A 23592-nucleotide genomic window follows, 5' to 3' on the forward strand; every position below is an offset into this window, starting at 1 on the left:
AAGGAAAAAAAACTCTTGGAACATTTTCAAATCAATTCAAATACTAAAAAAAGAGTCAAATACAATAGATAGAAGAAGAAAAAGGAAAGAGAGTATTGAAATTGAAAATTGAAAATTTGAGCACCCGCGTTCGCGCTTCATTCCAAATTTTCAAACACAAATGGAATCCGAAGACGACGAATGGGAGCTTTGCTACGACGACGGCTTCGTCTACAAACGCCGCAAACGCCGTCGTCTCAACTCACCGGAACCCTCCTCAACAGCGCCAGATCAGAACGCGCTAGAGAAGTTACGAAAAGAACGAAAGAAAACGACACTTTTGAAGCTTAAATCCAAGTATGAAAAGGAAATTGTTCAGTGGGAACATTTATCAAACACCTTAAGTGCATTGCAGCTTTCTTCTTCAAATCAGCTTAATGAGCAGCAACAGAACCAAAATCAAAACTTGTCGATTCCTTCTACTTCTGGATCTGCTGAATCGTCTCTTCTTGATGATCTTCTCTCTCAGGTAACTTCACCATTCTTCGTAATTTTGAAAGAAATTTTGTTTTTGTGGGTGTTGATAAATGTGTTTGAAATTTGTGTTTTTTAGCTACCCGTTATCTATTTTGTTCATGATTTTGAATAATATGAAAGAAAGTTTGAAAATTTGGGGTTTTTGTGAAGTGGGTCTGAAATTTGGGTTTGTTAGAGTTGTGAAATTCTGACAAAAAAAATTATGTTTTTTCTTTGTGTTTCTGTTGGATGTTGGAGTTTGAAGTGATTTATGTGAATAATGATGACATGTATGTATGCTGGAATTTAGTTTACAGTTACTATAGATTGCGTCAATTTTGTTGGTTTTAGGTTCAGCTGTAAACCTGGTTTGTGTGCAGTTACTGCTTAGGAAGCATTGTTAGTCTTCTAATTTGAAAAATTGGTAAATTGGGGCTTAGGAGTGTTTGAATTTTTCTTTTGTGGTCCGTAGACAAGGTGGTAAACAACTAAACATAACTGAAACTCACGCATAATTGTGAGGTCCTGGATTCGAACCCGAGTCAAGGTGTCTAACCTAGCAATTTCGACATTGTGGTGAGTTTAGCTGGACTTTACAGACCCGAGTGTTTGGAATTGGAAGAAGTTAGAAGTTAAAAGTATTAAAAAATATTTATGGAGGTTTCTGGCTTTTATGATTTATCTCATGTTATTTCTGTTAGCTTCTTAATTGAGTTTATGAAAAACATCAATATGAGCTTAAATATTATGCATGGACTGCGTAAAAAAATTATAAAAACATTCACCGTATCTTATGGATTTGGATCAGACGCAGTAATTGTGTCATGTAGTATTGCGTCTTGTCGTCCGATCTGAATCGATGGCTGAGATCAGTTAACTATGTAATCTGAACTATCCGATCTCAAATCAATGGCCAAGATCGCTTAAAGCTTGAAACTGTGTGCCAAAGTAACTACGGTCAAGATAGCTTCTTAGTTCAGTTTATGAAAAATATGAACATGAACTTTATTGTTATGCGTAGTTGTTGTAGAAAAAAATTATAAAAACATTTGTCATATATTATGGATTTGGATTAGACGGAGTAACTGCATAATGCAGTACTTCATCTTGCCCGTCCGATTTGAATTGATGGCCGAGATCGGTTAACTGTGTAATTTGAACTGTCAGATCTCAAATCAACGAGTAAGATTACTTACAATGTGAAACTGCATGTTGCGGTATTTGCAACAAATCCCGCTCCATATCTTACCATGTAAATACTGGTGCAGATATTTTGAGAAAGGCTAATGTTAACTTGTGCCCTCAAGGCACAAGTTAAGAAGTAAAAGTAGAAATATTTTGTTGTAATTAATACATTTGAATTTAACTTTTTGACTTTTAACTAATTGAATGCACAAAATTTAAGAAATAATTTCTACATTTGGGTTGCTTAACATGTGCCCCAAGGGCACAAGTTAACATGACCCTTTGAGAAATGATGAGTAGGATATGATTGATTGTTTGTGTCACGCTTTTGGTGCATTGGTGTGTATGATGATTAAACTCAATTAAGTAGCCGTTATTTCTGGCCTTGGAACATCCTTTGTAGAATTATAGACTTGTTAATCTAACTGAACTGCATATGTAGTGAATGGTGTTGAATGTTGATGAGTTTGTCACTCTTAATTTAGTATTCTCAAACTTGCAGGTGGAAGCTCAGGAAGCAATCATTCATGACATTTCCAATTTATGCGACGTAGCCGAAGCAATGTGTTCTAAACAAGAAGAACAATATAAACAATCTTTGTTTGATCTACCAATCTGGTCTACACCACTTGAGCTAATGCAAGTTTTATGCTATGATGATTGAAACAAGTTCTATTTTATACCATTCACTAGGTAATTATGTCAAGTTCAAAGGAGGGTCTACACTGTTCAACAAACAATTACATTAATTGTAACTCTTAAATGTAATGATGTTAAATAGATTAGACCATTGGCAGATTGGTAAATATTCTTAGACTATTGATTGATTGTATTTAAAAGCATCCAACTTCTGGCTGGAGTCATCCAATTAGAATTAGCTTATGTTGAATGTAAAGAGTGAGAAGGTAGTTTGAGTTCGGTAGTTTTGTATGTTTGGAATGTTGGAATATTAAATGAGATGATGACTATTGTGCGGTTTCTGACTGATTTTCTCTTTTATTTGCTACTCTTACTACACATGATGCTTAAATATGATATGAATTCAAAACTACTGAGTTCAATTTACTACTTCACTATTGTGCAGTTTCTGACCGATTTACTACTTCACATGATGCTTGGAGTTTGATATTATGACTTCATTGTAGGACACCCTTATCTATAGGCATAAGATTTTACGTTTTGAGGTGCCAAATTTGTGCTGAGATTTTACTTTACAGTTTCCAATTCTTATTTTTAGTTTCATTATGAGACCAGTGGCAATGGCAAGCCATAGTCTAAGCTGGTGGCTTCAAAAATCATTCTAAAAGATGGAATATCATTTTAGATGACTTTATAAATTAACAAAAATTACAGACTATAAATCACAGATGTTACTTATCCTTGTCAGGAAAGTTTAGTACTCCAATGCTACTAATGTGTATGTGCAAAAGATAAGGATATATATTCAATTTGTTCCCTAAAATTGTAAGATCGGAACACCTTGATTGATTTTTGCATAAACCGTAATGACATTAAATTGATAAGGAGAATGGTCACCAGCGCCCTAAGGGTATTGGTTAAGCAACAAAAACAAGTAAGTCTTTATAAAAAGGTAATCTCATCAGAAGTAAAAACTTCCATTTTCAAGACAAAAATTTTATTTAAGGATTCCTTAACCAGTACCCCAAAGGCATCAGTTAGCAAGATACCAAAAAGAGTTACTTAACCCAAATTTTGAAACATTGAAAATTCTATTCAATTTGCAGGAGACAAATGTATATCTCAGTACATAAACCTCTCAACAACAACAAAACTGGACCATATTCAACCCATGTGTTTTCATTTTTAAATTCATCCATAAAAAAACATGAATCTCATATTGAAAATTCCAACTCATAATTAATGAGATGGATATGCTTCTTCTGGAGAACAACTAGTACATTACATCTTCATGGTTTTCAAGTCCATTTCATTTAAACGAGAAGGAAAAGGTTCAAGAGGTATCAAAACAAATCCTGCTTTATGACATTCATCCTCAAGAAGCTTTGCTTGAGATGTCCCCTCAGTACAATATGCAACAACAGCTCCTCCGCTACCTGTAAATTTTGACGCGGCTCCAACCTTCCTAGCAACCTCTACCATTTTTATGTTCACATCACCAAGTGCATCATCTCCAAACATTAACCTGTACAATATATAAAGACCAATAACAAAGTTTAATACAAGTACAAGAATTCAATTTTCCTATTCCTTTAATTAGTTGGCGCAAATAAAAATCATGATTTGCGATTTTTATGATATAATAAGTGTACTACAGCCTTCTTCAAAAAAAAATAAGTGTACTACAGCAATTTATGTGCGACATCATAAAGATGCATCCCAAAGAACGTTTAAAGAAAAATGACTGTGTAACCTAGGGAAAAATTAAAGTCGGTTATGAGTATATTAGGTGAGATGATAGCTCTTTTATTCGGGTGTTAGGTGGAGAGGACCATTTGCCTATTTGTTTGGACAAAAGGTGAGTGAGTCTTGAGATTTACCAGATTAGTTGTGGTCCTTAAGGATTTTGCAAAGCATAATCATATATGCTGGACTACAAAGCTTAAAGAAATATATTTTGTCGCTTTGTTGTTTAATTCCTCTGAGATTCTATGTGACTACCTCATGTCCCTTTCAAAATTTTCAAATTATCCGGAAGTTAGACAGCCAGCATGGAGCTTGTCTGTGTGGCATCTTTCTTGTGGATAAAGCCTTGTTTTATATTAGATGCCAGACCCTTGTTGAATACGATGTTCTAAACTTTTAAGAGCCGACTGGGGAAGAACTTGTGCTTATTGTGTATTCATGAATCATGTTGGAACTTTTACCACTGGGGTTTAGCACAAGTGGTTGCTGCACACTGTGTGAAAGAGTTGTAAATCCGACGATACTGAGCTCAACTCCTACTGATCAATAAATTAGTACACTGGAGTTAAGCTGTAAAGTTAGTAGACTTGCTTAGATTAGGCTTAAGTCTATATGTTGGTCGTAGTTTAGAGCTTTTAGTGGGGACCAAAGAACCAAGGGAAGGACTACCTATCAATAAGTAAGTTGATGTTTAAGTTTCAAAGTTGGAGTTTTTAAATGCTATCAGTTATAAAAATCAAATGGTCCAAGTCCAACTATATGTAATGATACTGAAAAAACAGCAATTACCTTCGCAGGTCAAAATTTCGGTTCATGAGAGCTGCTAGTTTGGAATAGTTCTTTTCTTCTAATGCTGCCTTTCCTTCTTTCGCAATACATGCCACTTCAAGCATTGATTTCACAATGAACTCGTCACCATCAAGCCACCTCTGCCGCACTTTACTATGTACCTGCATCATCAATTACAATTAAAATTTGTTTATATATGAAAAATCAAATTAAGCGAACTTTCCCGTGCTCTTATTAGAAGTGATAGCCCAAAATATCACTTTATGGTGTTTAGTGCTATCTCAAACATGCTGAATAACACAGTGCATCAAATTAGCAGTCAAATACAACAGATAAAAAAAGCCTCTTCTTAGCCTCATAGCACATGCTACAGCAAACACCTCTTATTTTAGAGAAAAGAATTGGGAAATTTATGTAAGTAAGCAAATGAAATATATCTCAGAAAAACATACTTGCAAGAAACAGAATATGCAAGTTAGGTGTGATGTAATAGCACTATTGTAAAAGGTACAGGGAGCATACATATACATATAAAATAACAGATAAAGCCATTCGATGACACTAACCTTTCCAGAATCACTAGGATTCGTTGCATAGATAAGGTATAGAGGTGGGAGTAGACTCAAATCCATTGGTATATAAATTCCATGCCCTAGTTTATCCATGTTTTCCTTGTTGAAGTCCTATAAAAGCAGAGAAAGTTGCATCACATGATTAATTGGTATTCATTATAAACATCTGAAAACGAATGAGTTGATCAAAATTAAACAATGTACCATGTAAACTAGTCCACCATAAACTTGCGCCACCCGATCTTGAAGACCTGCAACTATTCCAAGTTCTTTCTCTGCGGCGAGGATAAGGTTAGGCCTCACCTCCACCTTGATTAGATGCCTAACTTTGTAGAAATCAAGAAAGCAGTTCAAGGCAGCACTCACAATCCCACTAGAACCCGAAAGTCCACTCTGAAACACAAAATTCAAAACTTAATCCATACTATTTCCTCAGCAAAACAACAGATAGAAATATGAAAAGGAAACTGTTTACACTAATAATAAATAATGAATGAGTGAATCCGGCTAAGAACGCCTTCAGGGCACTGTACTGGTTAATAAACAAAAGAAAGACCGTAAGGGCACTTGCTAAATAACAAAAGTTGAAGTTTTTATAGAAGAACACAGCATTTAACAATCATGTGACCTTAAAAAGATGTAACATGGCCGTGACATAAAGGTTCCAAAAAAAATCCTGACTCTAATTTGGGCCGCGACATAAAGGTTTTTAATGTCTCTAGAACATGGCCGCGATTGAGGTCACTCACATCAGCATATTTGAGTACGATTTCCCACAATATCAAGGATCACAACCGGTGAGACCTATAGGCCATGGTTCAACTGCCTTAAACAAGGACGAAACCACGATCAAATTGCCAAAACAACGGAATCAGGACGATTCAAGGTTCAACCAGTTAAACAATCTAGTTTAGTTTGGGTTTTAAAACACTGATCACCGGCTGAACTGTCCAGTTTGATTTTTTAAAACACTGATCACGACACAACCAGGACTTAAAATCATACCCTCAAGTACATTAACAAGGATCATAATAATAGATAGATAAATGGTTTACATTCAACACAAGAAAAAGGTAGTGAGTGATATAAACAAGTAACGAGTTTAATTTTCATACACTATCTGTATAAACAATTTTACACTTTCAACACATTACAATCATCCATATGACTTACTACTTTATAAATAATAATTCGTATGAAAGTCAAACATTTGATAATGATCTGATGATTATGATTGATCTAGAGTATAAAAGTTGTTCACACAGACTATGTGTACTCACTCGACACATGACAGCTCACGATAAAATTCAAAGATTGTTTTGGATCTGACAATTATGATTGATTAACAACAACATAAAAACTCTTAAAGGTGAGAGTGTATGTATATGAATTAAATCCATAAATTATAGCAAGATGGTTATATACCTGACGAGGGATGTTAGTATCATAGGAGAGAGTGAAATTGGTATGATGAAGAAGATGAATATTATTATCTTTACAATAATAATAAAAAACTTTATAAATAGCCATAAGCAATCGAACTCCTCCATAATAACCTTCAGCATTTATCCTATCAACCTGCATAACATAACACAACATGCATTAACAACAGAATATCATGCTCACTGATAATTTGAATCTAATGAATGTAATCACATGTGTAAGTGCCATGTCAGACGCCTACACGTGTCGGATACCAGATACACCTTCGATCAGATATGTATGTCGGTGTTACAGAGATCATCGTGATCATAACAAAAGAAGAAAATTAAGAGACATGCAAAAGAAAGAGAGTACCAGTTGATGATGAGAAGAGAAGTTGACAAGATCATGAGTAGGATGAGGTTGAATGATGAGTTCATTGGAAGGAACGAGCTTAACGGTTGCAAAGAAATTGGAAATACTGAAAGCAATTGTTTTGCCGTAATAAACATCGCTTGGATTTCCTAACAATCCAACTCTTGCATATGCTTTGTGTTCAATCACTTCCATTGCTGCTGCTGCTGCTGCTGCAAATTCGATTTTGATTCATTCACCTCTTTTCTCTTTCTCTTTCTCTTTTATGATAAATTATTATTATAAAGTTTTATATCATTCATTTAATTTAATTTAATTAATTAATGCTATCATTCAATTCAATCTCGCACCGTTTTCTTTTATTTTTATTAGACCAGACCAAAATAACTCACCTCATACCGTACTCATCGTGACATGTCAGCAGGGGTGGGATTGATTAAAAAGTCTATATAGATTAAGTTAAAATATATCAATTCCTTGAAGAAGAAAAAAAACAAGTGATTGGGTCTTATCCTAAAATTTGTTTCCGTGTGAGAATGAGGTGGCGACAACTCTTTGCGTATAGCTTTGAATTTGTAACCTTCCACGATACGAAGAAGCCAACATGACATGTCATGTTTTATTTTTGTTTATTTATGGATGGATTGTATGGTGGGCCCCGGTTGGGTCATGACTCATGGGACATGGTCTGTTCCTTTAGTGGAAAAAGCTTAGTCAGGTGCTTTACTTTGAAATTGAAAGCTTAGTCAGGTGGTCACATCACTTAAGTTAAATATGGTACCACCAACTCAATTAATAATATAGAATTTATTTGTAGTTTGTTTAAATTCTCCATAGCTCAAATTTCTAAATGGTAAGTGTAAAAATATATTTGAACACTCATATTTTTAAGTTAATTTTTAAGATGAGATCCGTTCAAACTCATTTAGAAAATTGTTGTATACATATCTTGTAAGGTGGAAAAACACCAGTAAAAGACGAAAATGCTCCCGCGACATTTAACTATCGAAATTTAGAATCGGCTGCAGTTAACTACCGAAATTTCTTCGGCAGTTAACTGCCGATGGAAAAAGGAAAAAAAAAAAAAAACCTCCTTCGGCACTTAAGTGCCGAGGAGGTCAAAACTGCCAATTTTTCCCTACTACCGAAATTAAATTTGCTATGATGATCGAAATTGTTAGCAAACCATTTAGTCTTAAATTTCAACGTGCAATTCCTTCTCTTTCTTTTGTATTTTACTAGTGTAACGCCCCGTGCCAAGCACGGGATACATTTTATTTAAAATTCTTTAACGAATTTTACACATAAATAGGGTTTTCAAATATTTTTGATTTTTTAATTTGATTTCATTTCATAATTTTGACATTATGCGGTACTTTATCCTCATATTTAAAATTGAAACAATAAATCACCATTTATTGGGACCAAAAAAATTAAATTTTATAAATATATAACTATTTTTGTGAAAGTGATAGAATAGTGGGCAAAAGTGCAATTATACTTAAAATATAAAAACACTATGAATAATTAATACTCTTAAAACAATATTCTTAAAACAATATCTAATCAATAAGAGTTCAAATTAACTTTGGTTTCCCAGTCATTCAATATATTAAACAGTTATGATTACCTCTGTTTTAATCTACTACTATGAATAAAATTATTACTTTGTTTCATTGTTTCCCCTTTTTCCAGGCAAACACTTCTTTCCTCCTATAGTTCCTAACTGAAACCCACAAACTAAAACCTCCTCCTAACGTGGGGAAGAAAAAGGTAGGAGATCTATGTCAACCCACTCAATTACATGTAAGTTCTTCAACTCCTCAATGGTTATCCTAGGAGTAAGGTTAAAAAAACACTTCTAGTATGCTAATGCATGATAGATCATGTAACTAAAAATAAAGGTAAAAAACGAAGGTCAGAAATATTACAATTTATTAGAAAATGTATTTGCTAAAAGGATTGTGAAAAAAAATCCCCTCCGTCGAAATAAGCATAGATTTTCTTTAGTTCTTTTTGTCTCCATAATTTAACAGTTGAATTTGATCTTAGTTGATTGAAAAGAATTTTGTAACATTATTTTCCAATCACTAAAGAAAGAAATAAAATTGTTAAGGTAAATGAGAATATATATGTACTTTTCAATGATATTAAATAATCAAGTAAATAGTTATAAATACTTACCTAGGAACAACTCAACTTTTGTTAACAAAATTGTCAGAGTCGCCTTTTTAAATTCACTGAAGATAGAAAAAGAGTACATTCAAACTGATATCTCTTCAAAATTAAATGCAAATAATTAAAATAATAATTAAATATCATAATGTATTATATATCAAAAATGAAAAAATAAAAAATAAATCAAGTTCACCCATTCAAATTCAATTCAACGTTCTTATGATATATCTTTGTTCTTGTAATGTATCTTTGTATTCTTTTTTCAATATCCACCATTATTGGTTTAATTTCTTTTTTTCTTTAAGGCTAGCAGAAGTATAATTTATTTTATTGAATCCTTATTCTTTTTAGTGTGGATGGAGTGAGGAAGTTAGGAAAGTCAATTAGGTTAAGTGGGATAAGGTGTGTCTTGGTCGATATAGTTGTTGCCTGGGGATTCGTCGTATACTGCAGAATTTTAACTTATCTTTGTTGAGTGAATGATTTTGGAGACGAATATGGATCAATGAGTTTGCAGTTTAAAGTTTTAACATCTTAGGTTTGGAGGGAGTTTATGTGAAGAGTAGGGATAGTTAGGCGTATGTGTGGTAGAAATACTTCCATGGTGTTAAAATAGGGGCGGAGATGAGGATTAGAAGTTGGTTTGATGACAACTTGATGATAGTGGAAAGTAATGAGAAAAATACACATTTTTTTGCCATGATTCGTGGTTGTAGAGTGGTCTTTTATGTAATATATTTAGAAGACTTTTTGAGTTATCTCAAAATAACTCAGTGCCATTTAAAGAAATGTGTAGGTTAGAGTTGGATAGGGTGGAGACGATGTCATAGAATTGTTGTTCTTTGTTGGATAACATTTTTTCTAAAGGTAGCATCATTGATAAGTGGACATGGAAAGTTGATAATGGTGAAAGGTACCATGACAACGGGTATATCATATGATGATGCAGGTGGAGCATGATGAACATACGTCTCTAAAAAATCTCATTAGGAACAAAGTAGCTCCTCTAAATGTCTCTCTTTTCGTGAAGGCTATTGAATAACTGAATCTAACAAAGGATAACTTAGCTTGATGGAGTATTTTAAATATGAACTCATTTTTATGTTCTGGCTCGTGTGAGAGAAAGGAAAATGTTAATCATTTTTATTTTTAGTGTGAATTCTTCGGTAGCATTTGACATAATATTCTATTGTGGTTCGATTATTATTATGTTCTTCCCATTAATTCCTGCGAGGATACTCTTCATTTCAGTGGTTCTCAATTGTTCCAAAAAAAAAGTTCGTTTTAGTTTTCAGTTGATTTTGTTGACTTGCATTTGGATTATTTGAAAAGACATAAATTCTTACATTTTTGTCACAAGAACCTGTTCATGGTGTTGTTAGATAAATTTACAATTCTCGTTTAGTGGTGGCAAAGTGCTAAGAAATCAGGTTCGTATTTTGAGTTGAAATGTTGGTGGAATAATCCTTCTACCTGTCTTGGTTATTCTACCTCATGATTTGGTTCTTTTGTACCTATTCATCTTGAACTTTGTATTTTCCTTTGTTAGGCACATCTTGTGCTTGATGGGTTTTTAATATAAATGATTTGACGTCTTCATACAAACAAAATCTACCCCAATCAAGGCACCAACTACATCAATATATAAATGTTAAGTAACTTAACACTAAAATTTTCACGTTGTTATAAAATGGGTGGGGATGGGGTTCAGAATTAGTTTGATAATAAAAATATGACGGGTTCAACTCTTCAACATACTTTCCAAAAAGAGTACATTTTAAACGATACCTATTTAAAATTGTCAAAGATTATACAAATATTAATTAATACCATAATACATGTTTAAAAAAATTCACTTACAAAAAATCAAGCATTTGAATCCAGTTCAATGACATTCCTCTTAATTTTTCCACCGTCTCTTTGATATTCTCTTTCAACACTCACTCCAGTGACTCCAATTACATTTGCAAATATAACACAAATTAAAATATTGATTAAATTACCATTTAATATAAGAATATAACGTATACTTGAATTATATTAAACAAAACATTTTATTAGCATTAAAACAAAGATCTAAACGGTTATTTAATTATTAAACCTATTAATTCAACCTTTAAGATAATTATATAACGTTTAAAAATAAATTGTAACATTGAAATGCCATTAAAAAAATATATATGAATGAGCAAAATTAACAAAGAAAAAAATTGATATTGTAAAATAAAACTATTTTCATCAAAAATTAATTAATTAATTATTGTAAATAAACAATAGTAAGTAATACAATTGATACAAAGAAAATTATATAACCTTAAAAACTAATTACTACAATTAAATTTTTAATTAGTAGGTTTTTGTCATAGTGTAACAGACCAAAATTCAAAATATAATTTATTCAAGTTATTTATTATGATTTTGTAACCTATCAAATTTCTGATGTACCGTATAAATGTTAATCGAATACTAATTATATTAATAATTATTTGATTTTAACGTCCAAATTTTTAATGTAACATATAAATTTTAATCGAAACAATAATTATATTATTGTAACGTACCAATTTTTTAATGGAACATATAAATTTTAACCGAAACAATAATTATATTAATAATTATTTGATTGTAACCAACTATGTATTTTATGTACAATTTAATGTTAAATAAAAAACGGTTTTTAATAATAATTATAATTATTAAGCTTGTATTAAAAATTAGGAGAAATTTTTGGAACAAATGCCAAATAGGATTATGATGATGTGGACATCTTTAGAGGAGAGAATTTTGGAATAGGCTATTTCTAAAAACTCTAAAATGTTAGTATAAAGATTTATTTTTTGGTCAAATGCACGTAAATAATTTTATTATATTCCATAAGAAAATGGTTTTTTAATTAAATAAATAAAATCGCACATGAATTGATGATATTTCTTGGATACAATACAACATGCACATGTGTAGTAATTTAACCTCGCATGAGTTCATTTCAGTGTAAGGTGTAAACATGGGTTATGTGGGAGTAGGGAAAAATTGAAAGTTTTGAGCTCCTTAGCACTTAATTGTCGAAGGAGTTTTTTTTTTCTTTCCCTTTTTTCATTGGCAGTTAATTGCCGAAGAAACTTCGGTAGTTAACTGCAGTCGGTTCTTAATTTTTGTAGTTAACTGCCGCGGGGGTATTTTCGTCTTTTACTGGTGTTTTTCAGCCTTATAACATGTGTACACAGCAATTTTCACTCATTTAACATGAGTTGAGGTTAAAATTGAATTATCGAAATTGGACTCAAACCCACACTATGTAGTTTGTTTAAGGGTATTGAAATTGCAATGTCAAAATTGAACACTCACATTATTCAGGTTCCCACACTGAAATGTATAGATGTATTTAAACACCTTGAGATAGTTTTTAGGATGGGATTTAAACTCATAACAAATAAAATTAATGATAATATGAATTAATTATGAATTTTGAAATGGAGGTCGTTATGAAGTTGACCCCAAGCTCTGCAAGGAAGCACACTAGTAGGGGAGGTGTTATGTGTTTGTTGGAAACATTTCATCAGAATTGGACCAAATACAAAGTACTATTGTTGAAGAACAATCACATTGTACCTATAAATAAGTGGCAAAGAGATTTTGTCAGAGATGAGAAGAATTCGTACTATAAATATATGACGTGTCTGACAAGAAAACATTTGGTAGGTAGTCAGTCATCAATCATCATCGGAGGAATGGACATAGGCTCTCTTTGGTAAAAATAACGGATAGCTGATAAGTTAGCTGATAGCTGATGACTGATAGCTGATGACTGATGACTTATAGCTGATAAGCTAATTGAAGTGTTTGGTAAAATTAGCGGTAGAACTAACTTGTAAATGTAAAATGACATAAAAGGACATTCTTAATTTATAGTAAAATTTATATTAATTTATATTTAAGTGTTTATAATTTAATGATTTAATATATTAATTTATATTTAAGTGTTTATCATTGCACTGAAAAATATAAATTCAAACTTGTCATTTTTATGAAAAAAATCATAATGTAATTTATGAAGAAAAAAGATATTTAAACGGAAGGTAACGAAGATTTTTGAAAGAGAAAAAAAATTATATTGCATCCATGGTATATTGCATTGAAGAAACAATGGAAGGAAATATATATATATATATATATATATATATATATATATATATATATATATATATATAACAACGGAACGTAAGTTCCAGTTTAAAAAAAAAATGGAATAAATTATGTTTTAAAAAAAATAATTATTATCAGAACCTTCATTTATAAAAAAAAAAACCTTCAAATATGCATATTTAAAACACACGTATTTTAATTTATATAATATAATAAAAGATAAAGGGTGAAAATGGAATTTAGTTAGACTAATAAGGGTAAAAATGGAATAAAAGATGATAAGCTATAAACTATAAGCTCAAACGCTACTTGGAATAGCTTTGAAAAATAGATTATAAGCTCGTGAAATAAGCTATAAGCTCATGGTGAAAAAGCGTTACCAAACAGAGCTTTTTTTGTCAAACGAGCTTATAAGCTATCAGCTATAAGCTATAAGCTCTTTTTTGGGTGTTACCAAACAGACCCTAATGGAAGAGGATATAAGTCTTATGAGGCATAAAGATGGATGAATGATGATATTTGTATAATTATTGTGTGACAATTTTTGAGACAATTTTTTTTTTATTTTGGTCAAAATTAATAGTGAGAAAAGGAGGAGAAAGAGTAAGAACACAATAAAAGTATAAGAGAAAGAATTGTTTTAAGATTATTTTAAAATAGTTTTATAAACATCATTTTTGGACATGAATATAGCAACGTAGAAAACTTTTTGGCCAAAAACAAATTTTGTAGAAATGTCTAATAGGAGTATCTTTCTCATAACAATCATTTTATCATTTCATTTTAATTTTATTTTACTAAGCAAGCTAAAGGGTTGGTCCCCTCAAAAAACAGGAGAAACTCTTCTATGAGCACAACCTTAAATAAAAAATATTTGATCAAATTCATATCAAATAAAAAATTTAAAAGAGAATAAAATCAAATGATGTTGATTGATGTGATTAAATTACTTTTGTTTTAATTTTTTCATTTGATGTGAGTGTGACCAAATATTTTTTATTTGGAGTTGTGACCATAAAAGAATTTCTAAAGAAAAAAGGCAAGGGGTTGTTATTAGATAATAGCAATTAGAAAAGTCGAGCTGAAAATGTTTTTATCAATAAGTTGGGCTAAATACTTAATGCTTGAACTTGACTTGTGAAAAAAATAAATGGTTGGTGATCAATTCACTTATTTAAACGAGTACGTTAGTATCATTCATTGTTGTAGGAAATTGTTTAGCACATCTTTTAACAACTCTAACGTTGAGTTTAGTCGGATGCAAGCAAATGAGGGCCTGCCACAAATTAGGGTTCATTTCTACATAGGCTCAAGTGAGTAGAATCCCCTTCTCACCTTGGATCATCACCGTCTCAACGAAGCCTCATAATGTCATGGTGGCTCATAAGGGCCATCATTTACCGCATTTATGGGCACCATTCTATAACGGTTGCCCCATCATCCAACCATTACTACATAACGGTCTCCTCGACCCTATATAAAGAGCTCTTAACAAGGTCACAATGTATGTATCTCTCTATGCTTCACTCTCACTGTTGTTTATACACTGACTTGGGCGTCGAAGCACCTACATATACAACACCTCCTTCTCCTCAATGGGGTTGAGACCACACGTCTTCGTAGCACCGCCATCAACGATCAAAGCATCTCCTTCATCTTTACACCACCACCGTGACTATCCTCACTCTTTTCAAGTAAAATCTTATGTTTGTTCTGAACAAAAATGACACATAGTGTTAAGAATTTAAAAATGAATCATTTGTTATAGCTTTTGTAAAAATGTTTTTTATACTGTTTCATTTTTCTTTAACAATTTTAAGAAAACTTCAAATTAGAAATTGGTTCAAAAAACATATGATAAAAAGGCATTTTAAGTATTTCATTTTTACTTGACATTGATGTTTTGATGATAATAAAAGTAAGAGATCGATTATTCACTAGTTAATTGTTTAAGTGTGCAGATTAGATTCATACAAATATAAAAAAAGTAAAATGTTAAAGAGTGTCTTTAGAATATTAGTTAAGAGAACAAAATAAAAATAATGTGTTGAAAGTGGTGATATTTATCAGAATTTGGGATGATTATCTATAATTGTAAAACTATCTTTAAACAATATTATGTCAACTCTAATGTTGAGTTTGTGAGGAGACAAGTAAATGAGACATCCCATAAATTAGCTAAGGCGGACACATATTCACTTAATTTTTAGATTTTGATAGAAGTATCAGATTGTATTGAACATATTTTAAGTAATGAAATGATATAAACTTCTATCTTTAAAAAAAAAAAACAATTGTGACTTGGTAATAATTGTCGCATGAAGGAAAAAAAAAAATTATTAACTAACGAACAATTAACTATGCTTACTACTGATAGAGTGAGTTACAACTTATATGAGTATGTCTAGTCAAAGCAACAATGTTATGGTTCATGCCATATGTTTACGTTAAACTTTGCAGAACGAGTCGAGTATTGATATCCTCTAGTGAGTCATGGTCTAGTAAGTAGTAAATAGACAAATCACAAGTAGGTTAAAATACATGTAGCTTTGAATCAATAAACCATTCACTTACGGTATGATAACAAAATAAAGTGTGAACAAAGAACAAATAATTTGAACTTGTTGGTAATCAACGAAATACACTCATATGATCAACTATTAATGTGTTCTCATATACTTTGATTGATATATGATTTGAAAATGAAATATCCTCTCTATGAGGTAAAGTAAAGAATACTTTGTATCTTTGAGAAATAGGAATAACACTCAACTCAAGAAGTAGGTCGTAAGATCTTGAAGAATCTAGAAGAGTTACTTCTAATTTTGCGTTGAGACATTATAGTACTACAAGTAACTCGACGAGGCTTTAATATGAAACACGTGGAGAGCTTGTTAATATACTTATCTGATTTAGTTGATTATTCGAGTATAGAAGACAAATCTCTCTATAAGGAGAGGACTATATATAATAATATGTTTTTGTGATTTAGTATAAAAATGTACACATGTACAATTGTCTAGTAGCATCAACAACAACAAGTGTGTGTTTTATCATTTGATTAAGAAATGATATCATATCTCATTTGATCTAATAATGTGATTTTTTTTTAGTTATTTTTCATTTTGAGAAACGAGTTCTAATAATTTGAAATTCAATGGAAAAATAAGTAAAGTAACAAAGAATTGTTTTATAATCAAACTCAAGTTTATATGAACAATTCATATTTGGTGAACTCGTTAATCTACTTAAGCCCTATTGCTTGATTTAATGATATGATTTATTGATTTAACGAGTGAAACCAACTTTTACATGATAGAAAACATGTCTCACACGCATACATGTACCACATTATTGGTCTTATAACAAAACTCTTGGCTAATTGATGTAAACTTTCACTTATACAAAATAAAAAAGTTAAGATAAGATAAGAAAGCATATTCTTATCATCATCCAATTTTAAAAGCAACTTACGAATATTACTGTCACTAGTCACTACCATAACTCAACCATGTTCACTCATTAATCTAATTTCATACATCAACATGTCATCTAGATCTATATTCCCATTATCCTCAGATTCTGATTTAACTTAATTAATTCATTGTTCAACTCATTTGAAATTTTACAATACCAAAGAAAACCAAAATAAATTGAATTGGCTAACTATAACAAAAAATTTAATTAAATTGTGCTTAGTTGACACGTGTACGACCCCATATAATAAATATAGCCCAGTATTTATAATTATAAAATAAAAAATATATTATTTTATTTCGTCTGATCAAAATCGAACAACTATAGATATCCCAAACACATGAATGCGATATTTTTCCAGCTACAGTGAATTCCATTTTCGATATGACACATTCAATTATGTCATTTTTTTTTTAAAATTATCGACGTATCAGTGTCAATATCATATCTATAGCTGAATGTGCAACTACCATGTAGTAATCAAGAGAAAACCAATTAGTATGTGTGTGAATGTCAACTAAACTAAAACACTATACTTGTGACAAAGACTAAATTCCTTCCACCCTTTTACTTTGCCAATGGCAGCAACATCACAGAAACAATACAATAATCAATCAATACGCGTTACACAGATTATTAAGCTATATATTAATATCAATATCAATATCATAAGATATCATTTTTATCTTTATTTATTTTTCTTTCAATTCAATCAATCTTCCACCACCTTCTTTCTTTTCTTCATCTTTCAATCTGGGCCGTTCATTTTCTCATCCCTCTTTCATTTTTCAACCTTACCCTTATCTATCTCTTCTTCCACATTTCTTCTGACATAGCCTATTATTTTGGATCTTTGCTTAATTATTATTTTTTGTTTTTTTATTTAATTTAATACTTATTAATTATTATTCTAAGCACCTCTTAACATGTGAAGTTTTATTCTTTGCTCCCTATAAAAAAGCAAATTTTTATTTCATTCTCTTTTCTTAATCATCATAACCGTGATTTTTGGGATAAGTTTGTGTGTGTTTGTTTTGGGAAAGTTGCATAAAGTTTAGTTTTTTTGTTTTTGTTTTCTCAGGTTAATTATAGTAGCAGTACCACTTTGTTGTACTTTGTTGCTGTCATGTAACTATGTTTCAGTTCAGTTAAGGGTATGTTTGGTTTTTGGTAAATGGTAAATGTTGCAAAAAGTTTAGTTTTTTTCTACTTTGAGTAAAAAAAAAAAAGGCTTTTTTTTTAGAAGGGTATGGCTGGTTTTTGGTGAGTGTTGATTGATGATATATGGTTGATAGATAGGTGTGTTTGGTTGAGAGTGAAATTGAAAATGGGATCTGGTAATGAAGTTCATTCTGTTGGAGAGTTTAATTTAGATGCTAAATGGCTTATAGATCCTAAACAACTATTTGTTGGTCCTAAAATTGGTGAAGGTGCTCATGCTAAAGTCTATGAAGGAAAGTAAGTCAAACTTGTCATTTTTCTTTTAATCAATTTTGGATTTTGAGTCCTTCTATCATATGAACTCATCAGAAATAAGTTTGTTTTCATTTTCAAGTCTGTATTAATATGGTTCTGCTTTCATCTAGATTTATATCCAATTTCACATTCGTAGTTTGTACTTAGGGTCTGTTTGGATTGACTTACTTGAGCTTATGTAGTGACATAAATACTTGTGACTGTTAGACTGTTTGGGAGAGCTAATGGACACAACTTATGAACACAGCTTATAGCTTATATGAAAACAAGTTGACTTTATTTTATCTTTTGTTATAGAAATAGATAATACATGAAAACTTATATGATAATTGCTTAATTAAGTTGCTTATCCAAACAATGTCTTAACCTGTTTGGAGAAATGCACATCATGTATCTGTCGGTTAGGATTGTTTGCTGACTTATTGAGTTATTTGTTGGATTTTCTGATTGCAGATATAAAAATCAAACTATTGCTGTTAAAATCATTAACAAGGGTGAAACTCCAGAAGAGATTTCAAGGAGAGAGGCTCGATTTGGCAGAGAGGTTGCTATGTTGTCGAAAGTTCAACACAAAAATTTGGTCAAGGTACTTTTTCACCAATCCAAAATCTAATTATATTTACTTTAACTAGAATTGATAAGAGACTATGTTGGTAGTGATTACCTGGAAAGAGAAAAAAATTGTCTCATAAAATGTTGCATTTGTTTTTTGTTTGATGCCAGTTTATTGGTGCCTGTAAAGAACCTGTGATGGTTATAGTAACTGAGCTTCTATTAGGTGGAACATTGCGTAAATATCTGTTGAGTATGCGACCAAAGTGCTTGGATATGCGTGTGGCTGTTGGATTTGCTCTTGATATCGCTCGAGCAATGGAATGCTTACACTCACATGGGATCATCCATCGTGACCTTAAACCTGGTATGCCTGCAAAAGTGTTATTCACATTTGTTTCATTAATTAGTTCATTTAAGTATAAGCCGATGGGACTTCAATGGAAAAGTTTGCAGCTTAGCTATATAGTTTTGCGGAATTGCTCATCCTGCGTGAATTACCTTTCAAGCTAGAAAATGGTACCTTTGCTTTGTTGACCACTATACTATGATCACTGTTCAATAGAAAAGTACTTTAAAAAGTGACATTGTTATTTTTAATAAGCTTTACCATGATACACTGTACAATAATCTATAGTTAAGGAGTTTTATATAATATAAATTTATGTAAATTGTGTGTCATTCTCCCTATATACAGCCTAATATGATCAAACTGTCATCACCATCCTTGTAAGGCCATGTAGGCCATATTTGGGCAGACATTTTAATTAAGTGTTTATCATAAAGTGCTTATGTATAAGCTATTTCTCTAACAAAAATAAAACAAAGTCAAACTATTTTTATGTAAGATCATATAAGCCATGAGTTGTTTGCATAAGCTCTCCTGGAGAGCTTATTGAAATAAGTTGAAAACAGCATCTGGACATGCCATAGGCTGTTTCCATAAGCTCTCCCAAACAATCTTATAAGTACTTATCTGAGATTCAAAGTTGCTAATTATCATACAATTTATAGTACTGTATTGAAGTATCACTTCTCTGTATCAAATAGTAGAGCAACCTTAATCTTGATAGCCTGTTTCCTTTTTTCCTTCCCAGATAACTTGATCTTGACCGGAGATCATAGGACAGTTAAACTTGCTGATTTCGGTCTAGCCAGAGAAGAGTCATTAACAGAGATGATGACTGCTGAAACGGGAACATATCGTTGGATGGCTCCAGAAGTACGTCTTAATTTCTCAAACTTCGAAAGTTTATGAATTTTTCGGTTTGGTTTCTATGTTCGGTAATTATTGTTACTTTATGTTTGGTGGCAGCTTTACAGCACTGTTACTCTAAGGCAAGGTGAGAAGAAGCATTACAATCATAAAGTGGATGCCTACAGCTTTGCAATTGTGTTGTGGGAGCTCATCCATAACAAGTTGCCCTTTGAAGGCATGTCTAATCTACAAGCAGCATATGCAGCTGCTTTTAAGGTAAATGACATTCTTATGCTTGCTTGATAATAATTTCTACTTATGTTGATCGTACTTGCACAATTAATGTCCAGTAGCAAAAGGTCTACGTTTCAACCTCAAGTCCTCCACACTGCTTTTCCGATGTATTGGTCGTTTTGGGCCTTGTGTAAGCCCTCACGGTTTTGTCCTTAGTTAAAAGGCGTCTCGGTGGGTTGAGAAGAGATGGTATTCATAAACTACCCTTAGCTTCAATTCTCGAGCAAGCGAGACTTTTTGGTGTACCAAAAATAGCCCCCTAGTGGAAGCTAATGGACTAAAGGGCCTGTCAGCCTTCGTGCGTCCCTTGACTGGGGGACTTTTGTTCCAATACACCAAAAAGTCTAACATTTCTCGACAATCAAGGCTAATGGTTGTTTATAAACTCGCCATGACACCTTTTAAGTTCGGATAAAACCATGAGGACTCCCACAAGGTCCAAATCATACAATACGTTGGAAAAGTAGAGCAGACTTGAGGTCGGAACAGTCTACATTCGAGTTGTAGAATTGTTGTGAAGTTACATTTTGGAAATCTTGATAATTTCATGTAAAGCTACTTGAGACGTATATGGTTTCTATTTGGGATTATCTCTGATCTTTATCCGACTATAATCATAATTTAACTTGTGTTTACCACTGAATTCACTGCTGCTTGAAGTTTACTAAGGATTCATGACACAAATATTTTGATTATTTCAGAATACAAGGCCTAGTGCTGAAGATCTTCCTGGCGATTTAGCTATGATTGTAACATCATGCTGGAAAGAGGATCCAAATGATAGGCCGAATTTTAGTGAAATCATACAGATGCTCCTTCGGTATCTCTCTACCATTTCGCCATTAGAACCGGTTGTTCCAATGCGGATGGCTTCATCTGAGAATATTGTATTGCCACCAGAATCTCCTGGTACAAGTGCATTAATGTTTCGACGAGACGACTCTGGAGAAACCCCGAAAGCCAACGTGGAAGACAGGTTCAAAGGGTATTTTGTCTGCTTCAATCAGTGTTATTGATGCCTCAAGATCATTAATAGGAAAACAAAATAAAACCATATTCACCAATTGTAACAAACTAGAAACTCAATAAGAAAATGTTGACTAATAGCAACTCAGAAGGCACCTTTATTCTCAACAAGAGTGGCAAGTTCTTTTAACATTATGAAGTTGTTAACTTTTTTTTTTTGACTTGATGTATAAGGATGCTCAGAGAATTTTGGGGTTAAGGTTGCTGAGATGTAAATAGTCCTGTAAAATAAGGTTCATCCAAAAGCCTTCACCTCTTGTTTATATGTGTATGCCATGGATAATAAAAAGGAAGAGAGGAAATATTCATGTTGGCATCATGAAACTTTGTATTATCACCAATTTGCAATGTATCTATCCTTTTTTTTTAGTATTGATATTTTGTTTGTGATAAATTCTAGGGTCTATTTTTTTTATTTTATGAGAACAAAATTTAGTTGACTTGAGCTCCGGAGGTTCACTAGGGTTGGTGCATGCCTCAAGGCTTAGCGAGTATTGTCGGGGTTACGGTTTTTTTGGGAGGGGAATTTTGGATGGTGGTTTTGTAATCTCGCCTGTCAGTGTTTGAACTGTATCAGTCGATCGTCCCAGAGAACTTATTTTGAAAGATAGTTTAATGGAGAATATTTATTACGTAATATCAGCTTATTACGGAGTAAGTGTTAGAGACGGATTTAACACGCTTAAAGAAAGGGCAATTTGGTAATTGCGCGGTTAAAGGATATTTATTTGGGAAAGGGACCAAAATATCTCATTTTCTCTTCTTCCTTCTCTCTCTAGGTTGGAGAAAGGATTTTGCTCTCCCTTCTCTCTTCTCCATCGATCTCCCTCCTTCTCCTCACCTCACCACTTCATCAAAACTACTTCCTCACATGGCATGCTTCTAGATTATGTTTCTCAACATCTCTTAAGCTTGGGGTTTTGTTTGATTCTTCTTTTCTTCCTTTCAAGAATGGATTCAAGTTAGGGTTTTGATCAAGTTGGAAGTTGAAGCATGTTTTGGTGTAAGCTTGGGTTGATTCATGGTTAAGAGACAAAGAGGAAGATGATTGAAGATTGATTAGTAAGCTAAGGCCATGGATGTGAACAAATCAAGAACTAGGGTTTGTTGAATAAAGCTTTGGGTTGGATTTGTGATGAGCTAGCAAGGATGAAGATGTTATGGATTGCAAGAAAACTACAAGAGTGAGATGGTTTGATCAAGAAAGCAATAAGGACCAAAGCTTGGGTTTTGAGGCATGAAGTGAAGTTGATGCTTGGAAGCTTTTGGGAATCAATTGTAATCTTTTAGGTGAGTTCCTTAGTTAGTTACCTACCCTTTGGGTTTGTGTATTTATCTTGCAAAGTTAATATGTATTTTAGGGTTTTTAAAGTATAAGTTAGTTGCCCCATTTCTTACCATGCTTGCTATACTTGTGCACACTTGTTCCATGACTGTTTTTACAGGTTCCTAATGATCCTAAGGGTCATATAGCACTTGGAGATGCTTGGTTTGAGGTTTTTAAGTCAAAAATATCAATTTTGAAGTTGCAGGACTGTCACAGCTCGCCACGGCGAGCAAATGGCTCGCGAGGCGAGCTAGAGGGCCGAACAGGGGGTCCTGCTCGCCCCCAACTCGCCATGGCGAGTAGGAGCTCGCCTCCCACACCAATTTACTCGCCTAGGCGAGCTACACAGTGGGGAAACCCATTGTTTGCTCGCCTCAGGTCGTTTCGGCGTTTCGCGAGCGGTTTTTTCTTGTGCAGTCTTTTTAAGAGAAATAAACCCCTCAAACCAAGGTCCTAATTGTTAAGCTTTGAAAGGAGACTTTCTTTTAAATGAACCAAGTGTTTGGCAAGTATGGTAAAGCATGGTAAGCGAGAGTATGAAGGTTGATTCGGGTAGCAAGATAATCCTTAAGAAAAGGGAAGAACTAGAGCCTCGGTATAGTTATCGAGAACTAGAATAGTTAGAAAGAATAGAATGCTTTGCATTAGTAATATGCTTGTTAGACGCGAGGTAATGAGAGTATTATCTTCGCATAGAA

At 32.6% G+C, this 23592-nt stretch overlaps 3 protein-coding genes across 3 annotated transcripts; 2 read left to right on the plus strand and 1 right to left on the minus strand.

The window, feature by feature from the left end:
• Nucleotides 1-2658, plus strand: LOC146911819 (cryptic loci regulator). The gene is made up of 2 exons (XM_085717974.1): nucleotides 1-508; nucleotides 2183-2658. The coding sequence occupies exons 1-2, from the start codon at nucleotides 161-163 to the stop codon at nucleotides 2342-2344; spliced, it is 510 nt and encodes a 169-aa protein (XP_085574100.1). The 5' UTR covers nucleotides 1-160; the 3' UTR covers nucleotides 2345-2658.
• A 733-nt stretch (nucleotides 2659-3391) lies between these two features.
• Nucleotides 3392-7460, minus strand: LOC146911820 (glucuronokinase 1-like). The gene is made up of 6 exons (XM_085717975.1): nucleotides 7224-7460; nucleotides 6852-7004; nucleotides 5631-5819; nucleotides 5421-5537; nucleotides 4855-5015; nucleotides 3392-3844 (listed from the first exon to the last, which is right to left on the minus strand). Exons 1-6 carry the CDS (start codon nucleotides 7416-7418, stop codon nucleotides 3601-3603), a joined length of 1059 nt encoding a protein of 352 aa, XP_085574101.1. The 5' UTR covers nucleotides 7419-7460; the 3' UTR covers nucleotides 3392-3600.
• Nucleotides 7461-17853: 10393 nt separating this feature from the next.
• On the plus strand, nucleotides 17854-21943 carry ATN1 (Protein kinase superfamily protein). Its single transcript, XM_085717977.1, has 6 exons — nucleotides 17854-18479; nucleotides 18951-19083; nucleotides 19221-19416; nucleotides 20147-20271; nucleotides 20365-20523; nucleotides 21243-21943. The coding sequence occupies exons 1-6, from the start codon at nucleotides 18349-18351 to the stop codon at nucleotides 21555-21557; spliced, it is 1059 nt and encodes a 352-aa protein (XP_085574103.1). The 5' UTR covers nucleotides 17854-18348; the 3' UTR covers nucleotides 21558-21943.
• Nucleotides 21944-23592: the final 1649 nt, after the last annotated feature.

This window comes from Medicago sativa, chromosome 6, assembly GCF_051527215.1.
Source record: "Medicago sativa cultivar Bolivia chromosome 6, Bolivia_mono, whole genome shotgun sequence".
Lineage (NCBI taxonomy): Eukaryota > Viridiplantae > Streptophyta > Magnoliopsida > Fabales > Fabaceae > Medicago > Medicago sativa.